This window comes from Pholis gunnellus (assembly GCF_910591455.1).
Source record: "Pholis gunnellus genome assembly, chromosome: 14".
Lineage (NCBI taxonomy): Eukaryota > Metazoa > Chordata > Actinopteri > Perciformes > Pholidae > Pholis > Pholis gunnellus.
This window is the reverse complement of record NC_136541.1, coordinates 12,845,749-12,863,119: the sequence shown is the minus strand read 5'-3', so window position 1 is coordinate 12,863,119 and position 17,371 is coordinate 12,845,749. Positions and strand designations below refer to the sequence as shown.

General features: G+C 40.0%; 1 protein-coding gene across 3 annotated transcripts; it reads left to right on the top strand.

Annotated features, from left to right (window-relative positions):
- The first annotated feature begins 360 nt into the window (after positions 1-360).
- LOC306705816 (CREB-regulated transcription coactivator 1-like) lies at positions 361-15,767 on the top strand. 3 transcript variants are annotated; one of them, XM_079172676.1, is made up of 14 exons: positions 361-498; positions 2,624-2,740; positions 4,706-4,833; positions 5,529-5,588; positions 6,497-6,591; positions 7,091-7,176; positions 7,262-7,293; positions 7,729-7,919; positions 8,082-8,227; positions 8,504-8,596; positions 10,116-10,211; positions 14,395-14,478; positions 14,606-14,786; positions 15,524-15,767. In XM_079172676.1, the coding sequence occupies exons 1-14, from the start codon at positions 373-375 to the stop codon at positions 15,727-15,729; spliced, it is 1,641 nt and encodes a 546-aa protein (XP_079028802.1). In that variant the 5' UTR covers positions 361-372; the 3' UTR covers positions 15,730-15,767. The 3 variants fall into 3 exon arrangements, with proteins under 3 accessions (XP_079028802.1, XP_079028801.1, XP_079028800.1); XM_079172675.1 differs by having other exon boundaries at positions 10,113-10,211; XM_079172674.1 differs by having other exon boundaries at positions 8,504-8,626.
- The last annotated feature ends 1,604 nt before the right edge of the window (positions 15,768-17,371 follow it).

Here is a 17,371-nt window from a genome sequence, read left to right as displayed (position 1 = left end):
TAGCCTTAATTTTTTTAAGTTTAAAAAATAAAGTTTTAAATTGCATTATTATTATTTGTATCCCTGGCGTTTATCTTATTCTATTTACTTGTATTTATTTTCAACATGTCATTGTTGTAATTGTCAAAGAGCAAAGACAAAGCAGGTGATTGTTTTGTAGCCATAACAATCTGATAATGTGGCAGTGATTGTGGCAGCCTTGTTTGTCCCTCTCCGGTGGTCAAAAACACGAACACAACTTTAAATTGCAATTACTCTGCGCTGTGCGGTTTTGTTTTACTTACTTCAACCTCTCTAACCGGAAGCTGAGTGTCCTCATTGCGTGTCTCTTGACACTGACCATTGAAGGAAAACGGAGCAGAAGAGCGAAACATGGCGACTTCGAACAATCCGCGGAAATTCAGCGAGAAAATCGCTTTGCATAACCAGAAGCAGGCGGAGGAGACAGCGGCGTTTGAAGAAGTGATGAAAGACCTCAGCATTACTCGGGCAGCGAGGGTAACGACGCCGCATCTCGTGTTTTTGTATTATTTGGTCTCCCACCTCTTCTTCGTTTGTTTTCATCGAGCTGTCAAATATGCATTTGTAGCGCGGAGCCGCACGCAGCCAGGGCAGCATAGGTAAACAATAACAAACGACGCTTCCTGCCAGCTGTAGCCTTTTTCTAGCACAGCTGACAACCAACAGAGCTGGCAGGAGGTACCAGTCCTGTAATGCAGATATGAATGACAGGGTCCCTCTTGCGAAAAAGTTATTACATTTTTTTTTTTGTCCCACGCAAGTGGAAAGCAAAGGGGCGTGCATGCGTATTTGACAGCGCGCGTCCAACTGCAGCGAGGATTTTCTCCTCGTCTCGTGATCTCAGAGAAGAGGCGATTCATCAAAAAGATGTGACAGGCTGTAATAGAAATGTGGATGTATTTAGTAATGGTAAATACTTCGTGGTGTGTGTGGTAGGTGCGGTAGTGATACATGGTGAAGTGTGTCGGCACCGTGGCTTTGTAAACTTGTCTGACAGGTCTTCAGGCCTGTGTGCACTGCAACGTGACGATAGACATTCACACCAAAGATGAAGGCAGATTATGTCGAAATTTAAGCCACATACAGTGCAGGCCTCCAAAATAAATCCTTCGGAGGCAGAGATTCAGTACTGACTATAGCTGCTGGTTGAAAGCATGAGGGGCAGCCAGATTATAACGACACAGCACACATGAAGCTACTGCGGTGCTTGTTGTATGATTCCAATATATAGAAGAAGAATGTGCAAACAATATCTGAATACATCCCTGTTGTCATCCTGATATGTTGCTGCTACAGGATTGTTTTCTTATACGCTTTTTTTCCTCTCTTTCTCAAAACTGCAAATTTACTCTGACTAACAGGCTAAAACTTACAAATAATACAAAAAAAACAACTCTTCCACTGAGTCTTTTTCACAGAAGCCATTTGATGTGTCATAGTAGGGAAAGCGCAGGTGTAAAGAATACAAATAATGATGGCTGAATTCCATTTAGCTGCTTTGTTGTCGGGGTCCTGTTGTTGTGCATGCCAGCTTGTTAATGTTATTAGTAACACCTGTGCTTTTCCAGATATATATATATGACTAAAACAAAATTGTAATTTCATTTAGTTTAATTTCTACAAACTAATTGATGACTCAGTTATGTCAGGATGACCAAGTATTTCAGGAAACATGTCTAGACATGTTAGCCAGAGAGCTCATGTAGACTTTATTTCCATTTAATGCGATGTCAAATGAAAGGAAGCTCTTGTCTGAGCCAATATTAGACCTGTGTGAAGTGGGCCTCTGGTTTAGAGTTTCATCCTTTTCACACTGTCCCACACATCTCCCCTTCACCTTCTCATGTCTCTCTTCTCTCTGCTCCTGTCTTGCTGTGGTTAAAACAAATATTTGGATTGTCGTCTTCCTGATCCTGAAGTGTTACAATAAGTAATCATTCGTCCTCAGAGTCGGCACGCATGTGGCTGAAAAGATGCACTCTTGAGGTCGAAGGCTTATCAGACTACACCAGTGATGCAGGCGTAGTAATTGTTGTTATTTGATTTTCTGCCCTGCCAACACTGAGCAGTGGGCTTGCATGAGAAAATGTAATTGAGCGGTTATGGGTTCTCAAATGGGAAATGGAACTGGAGGTTGCTTTAACACTGTAGTTCAACCATGTGCGAGTTTGGTCCATGTTGAATTATCTCAGACGAGCTTTGCTTCTGCCTAAAGGTTTCTCACATGTAAAATGTATTAAATTCACATTGCACCGCTGGCCTGCATTAAGAAGATGTCTATCAAAACAGAAAACATCAATAAGCGTGGTGGTTTCAGTTTTGCCGTCTGTAAAACACTATCACACAATTATAAGACATGCGATTGAGGTTGGATTACTATAAAGGTGTATACATGTCCCCCTTTGCTGTCGTTATTAATGATATTGTTGAGTCCATCTGGTTGATGTAGGCCTGTTGAGTGTTTTACTCCAGTTTGTTGTTTTTCTGTCACTGGAGCCTCAACTTGCCTTGACTGAGAAATTTTATTTATTTATCCCATTTATTCCTTTTGTAAAGTGCCCACAGTGGCCTCTTGTCTTACCTGGTGATTCTCTGCTTCCAGCTACAGTTTCAGAAAACTCAGTACTTGCAGCTGGGACCGAACCGTGGGCAGTACTATGGAGGATCTTTGCCAAATGTCAATCAGATTGGAAACGGCACGATGGAAATGTCTTTTCAGGTGAGGGATTATTTGTGTTTATTCATTTTTTTCCTATCATTTCAGCAACAGTTTTGTGGATGCAGAGTAATACATTTCCATTGAATGCAGTCAAATGAACATTTAATTTGTACCAGGATTTGTTTTACAGTAATCATCCACAGCTGTTTCTTATAAATAAATATCCCTTTTGCCCGTCTCTGTGGCTAAGTAATATCCTGCTGCATTTAGTCAACACGTGGCAAATGTTTACATTTGCTTTTTTAAACAGCTGGTTAATGAGATCCTTGTTTCCTGGGTTAAATACTCTAAACAGGAAGTGACATACTTAATGTTTACATATGTAAGCAACAAGAGTACTTTGTTTAGAATAAATGGCAGATGGCAGAGTAAGTATACCGACCCACAGTCTACATTATGTGTCTGTTTTAGTATAGAGCTCTATGTGTGTTTTTTAATAACCATTGTCTCCAAAGTCTTGAGAAAGAGAATTCAATTACTTTCACAACTTATCAACCACGCATGATGCTGGAATTAATATTTATGATACAAAGCGTTTGTTTTTTTCGCACAGAAAAGTAAATATTTTCTTTGGTTAATAGTTAATAGAAACATTGTTTTTTCTTATTTTTTTTGTAGTAGTTTCAAAGACAGAGGGAAATGTTAAAGTCTAATTTTTATTAAGTTTGTGAAGGAAAATAATAAGGTTACTAAGTTAAAATGACGAATTAACATTTTCTAAATGTGGGGGACATTTTCTGAAATTGCGTAATAATGAATATTCTAAAAATGAAAAGAATATTCAAGGTTGTATGTGATGACAAGAATAGAAATGATGCAGACTGCTTTTCAACATTAAATCCCTGTTATAGTGCCGCTGCATAATTTCCACATGCTTTTTAATGTGTGTCCAACACAAATTGTGGAAAATGTGGTTGAGCCAGTTTAAATTAATAAACTCACATTCCAAACGTTATTTCCAGTGCTGATAACCACACTAACTTTTTTTTTCTTCAGTGTTTTTATTTATTTATTTAATTTAGTGATTTTGGCAATGCTGTCAACTCTGCCAGTCTGTATATATGAGAGAGAAGAGCTGCTCCATTTTTCTTATTTTTCTCCCAAAATGCACTGGAACCACGTTCTCTTGCTCTCGGCATCCGAAGATATTGAAGCTTAACACCAAGATATGACATTTCTAAACTTAAACAGAAATGCTGATCTAGTACTGCAGCTCAGTCGGGCAGAAAATCTTTGTCCTATATATCTTCATGTTTCCATTGCCATCCTTATAATTTATGTATACAATATATTGTAGAAAGATGCAAACGACTTAAACTAAGTAGAATGTAATGGCATATCTAATGTAGTAGCTTGTTAAGAAATCTTCTTTTACTTTTACTACAAAATATGATTCTGTGGGTACTGAGCTATAAAGGTAAATCTGACTGAGACCCTCCCATTGATAACCCAAAACTCAAGTAGAGGAAGTGCTTATATGGATGTTTTTAAAGACGGAGGGTGGTGGGAGTTGGCACTTTTGTTTCCCCATCAAGGCGCAGTTCCTCCATGAATCAGCTGATGAATGATGTCTCATGCAATTATTACTCAAGAAAATACTTATTTTTCATTCATGCGAATAGAATGAAATGGTCACCTCCATGATTTTCATTTTTGCCCAGAGCTCGACTGACTTTCATCCGTGTTCTACATGCAGCTCATTTAATGCAAGAGCTCAGATCACAGGTTTATTTTCAAGGACAGTGTTACGGAGCTTGGCTACATGAACTACTGCAATACTTTTATTTATATGAATGACTTCCAAGCGTAAGAAAGGATTTAGTTGTGTTTGATTTCATATAAAGTACTGTCCAATACAGCGGACTGATGTTCTAAACCCTCACACACACACACACACACAAAAAAGGTGACTTGGAGATGAAATGTAATGCAGTTAAGTTTATTTTTTCTTTCTTTGTTTGACAGAATTCAGAGCTTGACACGAACAGATCGACGCGACACCACGGGCTGGTGGACAGAGTCTACCGGGACCGGAGCCGCATCACATCACCCCACCAAAAACCCCTGTCTATTGACAAACATGGCCGCCAGATATCCTTTAATGATAATAATACCGTCTGCTTATTATGCTGTTTATGGAGATACTGAGGTTAGATGCAGTATTTTAGGCAGAACACTGATCATTCTGGTTGAATAGACCTTTGATGTCACTCTTACTCGTAGTAAAAAATAACAAAGTTGTAAGTATAGGAACGGTAATATTAATATTTACATTTAGTTTGTGTGTTGATTATGTGAAATTGAATCAAGTTAATGAGCAGGTGCTCCTTGTTGGATCACTGGGCTACTATGAAATATTTTTATTAGAGATTATAAAACTTTTGAAGGTACATGTTGTTAAGTAGGATGTCTTCACTCTGGTTACACACGTGCCTAAATGTTGCTCATGGGTGTTACAGATGTTTACACAGCTGCAGAATTACTGAACTTGTTTTTTGCATGCTTGTAAACGACTTCCGCTTGCAATTAATTAAAGCCAAATTATGACTGTGTTCGTAATAAGCAGCATGTATAATGAGCCGGTCAGTATTATAGATTAGGCCTTGACAAACATCCGAGCGTGATGTTAAGCTCACTGCTCATTATGCCTCACTTCTGTCACGTACCGCTGGTTTATTTAAAATACCACCAGCACTGTGCTTCTTGATTTCATCTGCTTGTGTGAACACATCGAATGTGCCAAGACTTCCAGTCTCCAGCTGTATTTTCTTAACCTGCGCTCTCACATTGACAGCTGTCCATATGGTTCAGTATATCTGTCACCACCACCTGATACCAGCTGGAGGAGGTAAGACAGCCTCTACGGATGAAACACGAGTTTATACTCAATTTTATTTATACAGCCCAACAGCACAAATTTGCCTCAGGGGTTTTTAAAATATGTACAACATACAACATCTTCTGTCCTTGGACCTTTGCATTGGATAAGGAAAAACTCATATCTTAGTGTTTTCTACTAATTATGATCATATTTAAACTTCATAATTCACTTAAATCACACTGCTTTGCACTATTTATTTCCTGGAGGATAGAAGATGCAAGGTCAATACAAAACATACTGGGAACATAATGATGATACTCCGAACTGATTTATGGAAACATGTTGCATAATCACACATTTAGTGACTTACTTTCACAGTTTGCTGTCACGGACAAAATGCTGCCTTTGGATTTTTTATCATAAACCTTTAAAATATACAGGATCACATTCAGATTATTCTAGATCCTTGTGTTTCAACTTGCTTCGTTTTCTTTGTTGTTGTATTTCTGTTGCTTTGTTTAATTGTGCACACAAATAAATCTCAAATCTATCGCTTGATCTGCAGATCATTTCTGGCCTTAATCTATTAATTGTTCGGTCTATCAAATTTTGGAAAATAGTGAAAAATGTCAATACCAGTTTCTATCCCAGTCAGTCCAAGATGATGTCTTTATGTATATAATGTCTTGTTTGGTCAGTCCAAAGATATTCAGTTTAATATGATACAAATCAGTGAAAAGCTGTTTTTTCTTCTGTCAATCGATTAATTGATTAGTCGACTATTCGTTGCAGGTCTAGGTTCTACCTGGTTTAAAGCTTGAACTCGTATAAGATTTATAGTTCCTTTGCTGAACAACAGACAGTATTTCTTTCTTAGATTTTACTATACAATTCACTTTGTGATATCTTTTTTTTTTTTTATTCTTGTGCTGCAGGACAAACTCTGACTCAGCACTGCACCAGAGCACACTAACTCCTGCCCAGCAGGCCTCTTTCACTGGAGGATCACAGGAGCTCCAGCCAAAAAGAGGTACGCATTTTCTCAAGGAGTTTACATGTCAAAGTTGTCAATTAAAACTTAAAATCTTAATATCTGCAGTAGAGTAGCTGTTGGTGGGTGGAACTGTTTTGATGTAAGTTTGTTTTTTGGGGGTATTTTGCTGCTTTCTCTTGGTGGTTCAGTCGAGTGCACTACCGTTTGTGATGACAGGGTCTGAAGGCAGAGGAGGAAAAGGAGGCGTGCATCCAAGTGTCTGAAGAATTTCAATTTCAGCAGCACTTTGATTGACTTTGTATAAATCTCCTTGGAGACATTTTTTTGGTTTTCGGCCATTATTGCCATTCAGTATTTAAGTTTTTTATCTTCTTGCTCTCTTTTCATTTTTCTTCCTTCCTTTTTTCTTTGTGCTTTTGTCTTGGATCATATTAACCGAGGACATGTGGGCTGTGATTATTATAAGCTCAAACAGTCTGGACATCTGTAAACCCAAGAGACGAAGGAGATTTTTGTTATTTTTCCATCTCTCCAGTTCTCCTGCTCACCGTACCCGGAGCTGAAGCAATTAAACAAGAGACTGATGAAGATGGACAAAACCAGAACTGGGAGTGCAAAAAGGTGGTTCTTCTACACCCACAGACTTGTTTTCCTCTATCAACTTTCACTCGTGTTCATCACAATACTCATTTTCTTTTCTCTATAGAACATTTCAAGGTCCGAGTGTCCAGGGATCCAGTGAGTATTTTCCTGTTTTTCCTGTTTGGAACTGGTGAGAGGAAATGTTTTCCTAAGTCCTAATCTTGGATGGTGAAGTGTAAACGGTATTTATTCAAATTAAGTGCACGTTTACTCCCATCCGATAAACGCAACCTATGAATACAAAATAGCTTTAAATTGAAGCCATCTGACTGTAATTAACATCATTTTCATTATCTCCAAAGCAATAAGAGCTTGGAGGCAAAGCATTTGCAAAAGCACCATTGGCCAAATGCATGATGTCCAAATATCTCTGGAGTTGTTTGTATTGGAAAACATTTCCAAGTGTTGCTCACTAATAAGATGCTTAGTGTTTAGGTTTCCGTGCCTTCATTTCGTCGCTGACATCAGCCAGCTGGGTGTATTAGGCTCGTCTTCGCCAACAAGTTCACGGCACCCGTCTGTTTTCTGCAGCATATTCCCGTCTCCGGACCAGCAGCTGACCACTTCACTAAAACCAGCAGCCCACAACACTGGCGGTTCTCTCCCTGACCTGACCAACATCCAGTTTCCTCCTCCGCTGCCAACCCCGCTCGACTTAGATGATGCAGTGGTCGCCTCGTTCAGCTCCTCCAACAGCACACAGACTCTGGCTAACACGCAAGGTAACCCCACCGTCTGCTCACCTTTAGCTGTAACATAGACAACTTTGGATTTTCCCAAAGATATGGATTCTAATTACTTTTGAACATTTAGCACACTCTGGTGCCAATTTCTTTTTGACTCCGTGCGTGCTTTTAAAAATCTGTTTTCTCTGCACTGGGTAGGAGTGAACACCTCTCAGCCCACAGTAACCATGGAAATGCAGCCTGGGCAGGACGACATGGTTCCTCTCATCCTGAATGCAGGAGATTCCCACCAGCATCAGAACCTGCAGCTCTCCCCAACGTCTCCGCCTCTCACTCTCTCTCAGGTACAGCTGAGTGCTCTGTGCCATGACCTCGGCTCTCCTAAGAAAACCAATCATGCACGTTTAATGGATTGTTGATACCATTTCGTTGAGACGATTCCCGGCCATTCACGTTGATTCTTTTGTGTTAGGGTTATGAGGTTAAGTTTGTGGTGTAACAATGCTCAGATTGAGCAATTTGTCATTAGTTATATATAAAATAATTGATTTTAAAGATAGATTCTTAGCTTATATAGAGGAAATCACTCCACTGTCTTATATGTCGCTGTGCTCCCCCAGGCGGCCATCAACGCCATGAACCTTGAGCAGCAGCTGTCCCAGTACGCCTTCTTCAACCAGCAGCCGTCGTCCCAGACCCACCAGAACCAGCAAGTGAGTTTCTCTCCAGCACTCACTCCATCGGTTCGTTCATTCTTGCAATCACAACTATTCAGTTTAACTACTCCGTAAATGAATGCAAGGATTTGCAATAATTGCAGTATATATGCAACAACATTGCTACAATACATACAATACGAAACCACTGTTTTAAGTGCAAAAAAAACCATCCTCTTTGCAAACATATTCATGCTTAAGGGACTTTACTAACTGCAATATAGATGTCAAATATAAACGCTTTCAATAAATGCTTTTATTAGTTGCATCCACAGCATCCAGATGTGGGCAGATAGTGAATAATTCAGTGAAATAAACAACACCTGAGATTAAAAACAACTAATCTCAACAAAGAAACAGCCTCACTGCTGGTAATAAGTGTTTTTTCTGTTGGAATAGTTTTAGGGAAACGTTTTATTGCATTTTATTTAGACTTCTGTCATGTTTCTTGTGTTGAGAGGTTATTGTTGATGTGTGGTTGAACCTGAGCAGACATAATCTCTATAAACTCATATCTGCATATGAATGCAGAATCTGTAGACGACAGGACAAGGTTTAGCTATCGGAAGCGTTCTGGTTTCCATTTGTAGTCCGAGTAGTATTGAACCATAAAGTTTGGGCAGGCTTTTTTAAAATGCAGATCAGCCGTGAGACGTCGTCTCTCGATTCTCGTGTCTCAGGTTGCTAATGGTACTGTGACCAGCGCATGGATCCGTTATCCGGATATCTGCTGGCTACACCGGAACCCCTGAGATATTGCCCGTTGCCCCCAGAGGATAAATCTTCGTCAGACCGATAGTCGATGGTACACCACAGTGTTACAGTCTCTCTCACTGACTGCACTATGCGCAGAGTTCCCACCAGGAAACATTGATGTAAAAAGTATCAGCAAAAATGAATCTGCTCATAAGATGTAGCATTAAAATCCATCAATTTGCCTTAGCACTGTGGAAGCTCTGAACTGTCCTCAGATCAACACTTTCTGAAAAAAACAACCATTTGATGAAGATTTGCTCTGAAGCACAGTAGCAGCAGTTCATGAATAATACAATAATGATTCCAAACATGATTTGTTTCTTTGGTCAGGAGTTAAAACATGAGGCCTCGATGATGTTTTATTCTGAGTGATGTTATGTTCTCTTTATACAGTTATCAATATTTGAGTAGTGACATTTACGTTGACGTAAACGCATAATGTAAAGAAGAGGTAAAGACAGGATTCCACAAATCTATTAATGAAAGCGTTGTAGTAACACACAGGGACAAGATATTTAGGATATTGACGGTTTACTGGATAAACATTAAATTGTCAACAGCGACAGTAAGAATACATGTATGATTATTGAAAGGTTTGAATATAGATAATAATGCAGCCTGTAGCCATTTATGTATCGCTTATTTGTTTTTCTGTTTGTACTTAATCTATGATAAGCCACTATTAAAACTATAAAGTCATACTTGTCGGACTACACGATGTCTGTATCTATCTATAACTCTGCTCTTTATTCTCCAGCAGACAGGTTTGGTCCAGCTGTCGTCCTCCGTGAACTCCTGCTCCACGTCTGACAACCTGACGTCCTCACAAGCCAACATGACCATGGACATGAACACGGTGAGCAGTGGACGCGTCTGTCTGCATCACATCAGTGTAATCAAAGTGATGACTGGTTCTTCCTAGTTGGTTCGCATTTCCTTCCTGAAATTGTGTCTTCAGCTGGCATCAATGCGTTGGTCTCGAAGGTACACGCTGACCCGTCAAAGTGTTCCGGCTCCTCGACATTGTGCACATTTTGTTGTGATATGCAGTTGGTTCCAGAGTGCATTCATCGTGGAAAGTCTGAGTTGTATATATTTCTTTACTTTGCATTTGTTTGCACAGTACTAAGTCAAAAAGTACAAATTCATTTAAAAAAAAAACACAACAAAATGGGCAAAACATCAAGGAAGCTAAAAGCTTTTGCAAAGCACTGCGCGTCCTCCAGATCTTGGCTCTTGCTGCTGTTCTTCTGCTGCAGTGGGAATGTGTTTGGATTACTGCAGAAATGATGAAGTGGCCTACGCTCTCTTGGTCTCACTTATTGCAGCGTGGGGTCAAGTGAAACATTGTGAAGAGACACAGCAAGACACCAGCTTAAATCTAACTTTCTGTTCATTTAACCACAAATACAACACTCTTCAGGATATATTATGTACCACTTTGTTTTCAGAGGTGGCTTTTCGATGTTTGACTCCGTTTCTAAGCTGTAGATTTGAGGTCTAAAGCAAATCCCGTCACGGCAAGATGGAAAATACTTTCAGTTTAATGAGAGTTCAAACAGGTCTGCTCTATAAATGATAATTGCACTAGTTTATATCTGTATCTAGAGGCCTTGAACTGCTTCATCACTTCTCTATCTCATGCTACCAATATTTTGATATCGTATCTGTCTATTAATTGATTAGGAACGTGGAGATCTGAACTCCTGTTGGCTTTTGAGTGATAAGAGATTATCAATCTCATTTGGTGCACCTCTAAATCTAAGTGACTTGATAGTTTATCTGTTATTTGCTTTGATAGTAACTTTATGTTCTTTCCACAGTTATGGTTGTGTAGTTCATATTGTGATCAGAATAGAAATCTTTCCTTTTTTTTTTTTTTGAGCATGTGCAAATATTCTTCTGGATGAGTAAATTGAAAAGAGCAGGCATGACAGAACAGAACAAAAGAGAGTCGGTTCTCACTGATCCTCCAGTTTTACAATATTCACTCGCTTAACTTGGATTGCTGGCAACATATTTCCTCTCCTAATTAATCCCCTGTAGCTTTCTGTGTGTCTCCCAGATCTTTTTTTCAGTATTATTGATGCATTGATGTGACATGTGGTACATGGCTGTCATTACTGTCATTATTTTAATTACGCTGTATTTCAGCATTCGATTCTAGTGTGCTGGGTTACAACCATTAAAAACCGTGAATCAATATGTTTTTGATTCCTCGGGTCAGGTTGGCGAAAGGTAAACTGGATAACCCACAGTAATACAAGCAAAGCTCCATATCCAGCGTGAGGACACTGACACACACAGACGCCAGTAAAGAACATCCTCCAATGTGAATAACTCCAACGTATCCTCTTGTATCAGGCCTCGTCCCTTCAACAGTACCGCAGTAGGGTCGGATCCTCCGCCAATCAGTCTCCGACCTCCCCCGTCTCCAATCAAGGCTTCTCACCTGGAGGTTCGCCTCAAGTAAGGGCGTGTGAACCAGTGAGCTGCTGGCTCGCTCTGTATAAACGTCACCGTCCCCTGCATCGTAGTCCTGTGGTTATCGTCGCCAAGTAGGACTCTGTGGCTGCCCTCCTACAGCTGCTTGTATTGTGTTGACATTAGCAGATCTGGGCAAAGAAAAAAAATGGAATATGTCAGTTTATTTCAAGCACTCGAGCAACTCAAACCACAAACAAATCAAAACAGGCTATTTATTTATTTACCTGTTTAATTACTGCTGTAAATATGGAAGGCAAAAAAGGACAACAATGTTGTGAACAAGAAGATCTTCTCAGTAGTTACAGTAAACCTTTTTCACAGCTGACATTTGAACGTGTCATAGCAGGTATTTCACAGGTTTTTTTCTCAGCGGATGTTTCGCAACGTAATACTTATTATAATTATTGTTATTGGTTACACCATGATAAAAGGAGCTAAAAGCTTTACATTGTCAAGAAACATTCTTGGAGATAAGAAAAAAATAGAAATATAATATATCACAATTTAGAATGTTTTAAACCATGTCATGACTATGATTACACTTATAGATGTTATAGACATGAGGTAGTCCCTGTTTTGCCCAGATCTGACCCCCAGTCTCTCTAAGCACTCAGTGTCATTGATGTGTTGTTCTGTAGCTGTGTCCCCGACCTTCCTTCTCTGCTGCTTTTGTGGTATTTGCGTTGCATCTCCACTGTTTCCTCCCCAGTCTTGCTATATAAGACTATGTACCGGAGTTTTTGGTTTTTTTATGTTCATCGGATCTTTGTGTTTTTTGTGTTTTTGCATCAGCATGGGGATTTAAGGTAGTATTGGAAGGGAGTTGGTAAACCGAACCCCCTTGAACCATCATGTCTTTTTCGGAGAAGCTGCAAATCCTTCTCGTGGTTGAATCTCTACAAACTGAACCTTGCTTGCAGGGTGGTGCTTTAAGATAAACTAAACACACCCAAGGTAAACATGGATCAGGGTTGTTCATCTGTGTCAGACTCAGTAGAAGAATTTGAAATTTGAAACCCTGGCACTGTAACTCGTTAACTGCTGAAGGGTTAGTGGAAAACTTTCACAAAATAAAACCTTGAAATACACGTTAATGAGTAAATCATGTAAAGAAATTAGATTCAGTGCTTAAACGAGGAGTGAGCTAGCCTTTTAAATAAGCATTTGCTTATACTGAAGGGTGACTTTGTGTGTGTTTGAGATCTATAAAAAGAGAAATGTGGCAATTGTGCGTGTTTGTTTTTTAATGTTTGTCCTGTTGTTTGCTTACCCAGCTCAGTTCTGACCTGAGCTGAAGTAGCTCACTCGTAGCGCTGAGGTTATCCACGGGCTAAACCACAGCTGACAGGCCGTATGCTCTATTATTCTGCTCTGCCCTGTGGGGACATCTGCAGCACACACAGATAATTTGGTTTTGAACTAGGAGGAGCAGGGGCTGAGAATATGATCTAATTACTTATACATTAACAGGCCACGATGAAATAGGAGAATTTCTGTCGCTGGTTCAATGAGGACATTCAAATGAGGAACTTGAAGAGAATTAGCTTCCACCGGATGAGTCAGTGAAGGGAGAATAAAGTCACAAAGGGGATTATATTTTCTCTCCGTTTGGATTTTATTAATTAAAACACCAAGGCCAGAAGGCAGCAGAGGAAGCTCATATGGAAGGAGTTGCAATTTCAAAGTCCGCGTCCTTATCTTAAGCTGACTGATTTTGGACATTTGGTGGTCAGTTGTTAGTGTGTACTGACCTTTGGAATGATGGTATGGAATGGTTCTTATTCACATAATGAATCAAGTCCCTTACTTGTGTATTTGCTTTCCTATTCATTTGTTTAGTCATTTACTTAGTTTCACATTCTTTTGCAGGTTTTCAATAATATTCATGCAATATTTTAGTGTTGGAGATAGGAAAATGCTGCCAAAGTGGCACCTTGTCTTGTAAGCAGCTCTCTTTATGAAATATTCATGCATCACTTCTTGTGATAGTGGATGCCTGCTGATATCACAGCAAATTCTGTAAATACTGCAAGCTTTGCAAATATTGCAGGGACGGATTTAGTTTGCATTTATTATTGAAACAGCAGGGTTCAAATTCCTCAATGGGTTTTTCACATGTTTGGTGTCTGTCTCTTGCTTTAAACACCCATTGAAAATGAAGCAGTTGAATTATGTGTTTATTACATGACTGTTAACTGCTTCTTCTGTGTGTGTGTGTGCACCGTCCTTTTTGAAATTTAAGCTATTTTAACTTTTGCACAGCTTTTTCCTCTGCAAAATACACACAAGCATTGCATCATACACAAACGGAAGGCTGTGAGTTGGTAGAGTCAAGTTACTCAACCCAAAGAATTCCATCTCCAGATGCTGTGAGGTGATATTTGTTGTTCCAGCATTGTTGCTGCTTTGACTGTGTCTTTTTCATATTCCACATTTCATGTTAAGTGTATAACTCCTGCAGCCTGGATGAAGTGTGTATAGAGTTGATGCTCCACACTGGGAGATTTTCATCAGAGTCTAAATAAACAGATTTGGCCTGTTTGTTGTTGCAGCATAACTCCATACTGGGCAGCGTGTTTGCAGACTTCTACGACCAGCAGCTCCCGTCCATTCAGGCCAGTGCTCTCTCACAACAGGTACAGACTCTGGCTGTTTCAGGCAAAGCCTAAATGTTCAGTTCTTCTCTCAGCCTGCTCTTTGCTTTGGAGCTTTTACATGAGCAGCGGCGACAGCTGTGATATTTCTTCATGTTGTGATTGCCAGTTGGAGCAGTTCAACATGATTGAAACCCCCATCAGCTCTGACAGCCTGTACAACCAGACTTCCACCCTCAACTACTCCCAGGCGCTGATGATGGGTCTGACCGGTGGCCATTGCAACCTTCAGGACCAGCAGCAGCTGGGCTACAGTAGCCATGGCAACATCCCCAACATCATTCTCACAGGTGCAGCTTCGACGTTTGATGTAGCTCACTTAAGTCTTACAGCAAGTGGCTTTAGCCGTGTTAAAAACCTTTTTGTAGAGATTTCCAAAATCCCAACCCAGAATAAAGCGTGTGCTTCATATTTGCTTGTACTGTATATCTTAATATAGTGAGAGTTTCTCTGACACTGATTCATTGCAGGACTCTTACAAATGCATTCGATTGTACCGTTATATACCCGATAAACTAGCTTTAAATTGTCTGCCGTTTGTGTTAATCTGCCTCTCCTGCAATGGGAGGGTAATGTATTTGCAGGTAATCTCTAAATAGATGTGATACGGACATACCCCACACTTGGCTACATTCACCAGCTTGCTTCTAAGTAGGGAAGTTATTTTCCAGTTCTGTAGGAACGCACATGCAACATCCTGACCGAGCTTTCAGTCAATCCGCAATTACCATCCTAAGTATTCAACAAATAATAAACCTATTAATAGTAAACCTATTCAAATTGTATGCAACAGGATTTTCCCCTTCAGTTGTTTGTGAAAATTAGCAGCCCGCTGTTAACGGAAATGTGTAATTAAGATGTCATGGCTCGTACAGAGCAAAGTACAAAAACATTCAGTCTCTTCTTGCTGCCAATCATGTCCTCTCTGATTTTTATCAAGCGAGCCTTCCCTCTGCCCCTTAAAAACCCTCAAACAGATAAATATAATAATAATGATGATTTTTTTTTCTGTCTTGCCTCTGCTCAGTGAGCGGGGAGTCTCCCCCCTGCCTGCCCAAGGACCTGACTGGCTCGTTGTCCACAGATATCAGCTTCGATGTCGACTCCCAGTTCCCACTGGATGATCTCAAAATAGACCCGCTGACGCTTGATGGCCTTCACATGCTAAATGATCCGGACATGGTCCTTACTGACCCCGCCACAGAGGACGCGTTTCGCCTCGACCGCCTCTAACCACTGCACCACCTCATGCCCAGGTGTGTGTGAATGCTGCAGCCCTGGGGGGTGCGAGGGGAGGGGGGGGGGGGGGGGGGGGGGGGGCAAGAGGAGCAGCTTTCTGGTGTGTGCTGGTTTAACACCTCGTCTGGGCGGAGCATCGATTACACGCCAACCAACTCAATCAAACCCCACAAGAGAGCATTTAAAAGAAACATCACACGTTCAAATGTTATTGAAGACTGGAAACCTTGAAAACTGGAAAGATGGCTAACGACTGATGACAAGTTATGGTATGAATGATCTTCATGGTTGTGTCACTACAAATGACACTTTGAGTTTTGATTTATTTAGATGGTTAGTTTTCATTCGAGGGAGTTTTGATGAAAATATCATGAGGGCAGAGGGAGGCTGGTCTGATATTCTCCATCGATGACGGACTAAACCACGTCTGCAGAGCAAACCCTTAACAATCTACAGTATCATACACCTGTTAACAAAGAGTAGCTTGATGACTCAGAGGAAACACAAGTTTAACCTCCCTTTCTGCCAAGCTGACTGCTCTCAGCAGTACGTTCAGTTTGGATATAAATTTTGTGATAATCCCTGTGTAGTTGGTCATAGAGGCCATTGTAAAGCCTGGTTTGATTTTGTTTCAAAGTTCTGAGTGACGACGAGTCACTATTTTGTCACCAAGTTATTTTCAGGAGATGCTGAATTTTGATTTTTCCATAGTAAATAGCAGCCATTGGTTATGCATGAAATCACAAATCACTGTGCATACTTGTTTTGCCTTAATAGCTTGACATTTTGGTTTTCATGCAAAGATGACTATTATGTAAATTAGAAAAAGATTCAATTGTCAAGTCGTTGTTACTGTTTTACAAGTGGTTTGGCCTACACAATTCACAGTTGCATTGTATTTTTGAGGTGCGCTGATCTTTATTCATTACTTCATCCGTTGTCACTACCATATCATTTTTCATGCATCAGTCAGATCTAAAAGGATTAATGAGTTCTTTGTTATGAAATAGATGTTTACATGCTTGTTTCGTTTGATATTTTACATGTACAGAATGTGATTAGATTTTGCGTAATGGTATCTATGCAAAAACTACAGTGATTGGTTTAGGACTGTAAAATGAAAAAGATAAAATGAACCATTTCAAAAGGAGGCAAATGTGCAAGGTTCTTTTGAGAATGCACAGCGATGGTGCCATGTTATATTTCTTTTGATACTTTTGAAACTCTTTACATTTTCCTTTCAGACTAGTACGGTGTAGAGAAAAAGGCTCAGTGCGTGTGTCATACAGTAGAAGCTCTCCTGGATTACTCCCAAAGATGTGACCTCAGTGTAGTTGAAATATATATATTTTTCCAGACAATTGAACTGCCTCTATACTAGAACAGCATTGTTGATGCAATGAGAATGTATTTAGGTCACATCTGTGTTGTTGCCATCTTGTCATCCTCATTGCCTCTTATATCTAGCCTTTATGTACTGTAGGACCAAATATTGTTCACCTCTTATTTTCTTCTCCCTGCAAAGGAGATGTGGCATACTGTTTTATATATGACTTTGTTTGTTTTCATGGCACTACAGTGACACTGAATATCCGTTCCCTCGTCATGCTTGTGTTGTCTGTGCCCTTTATGGATC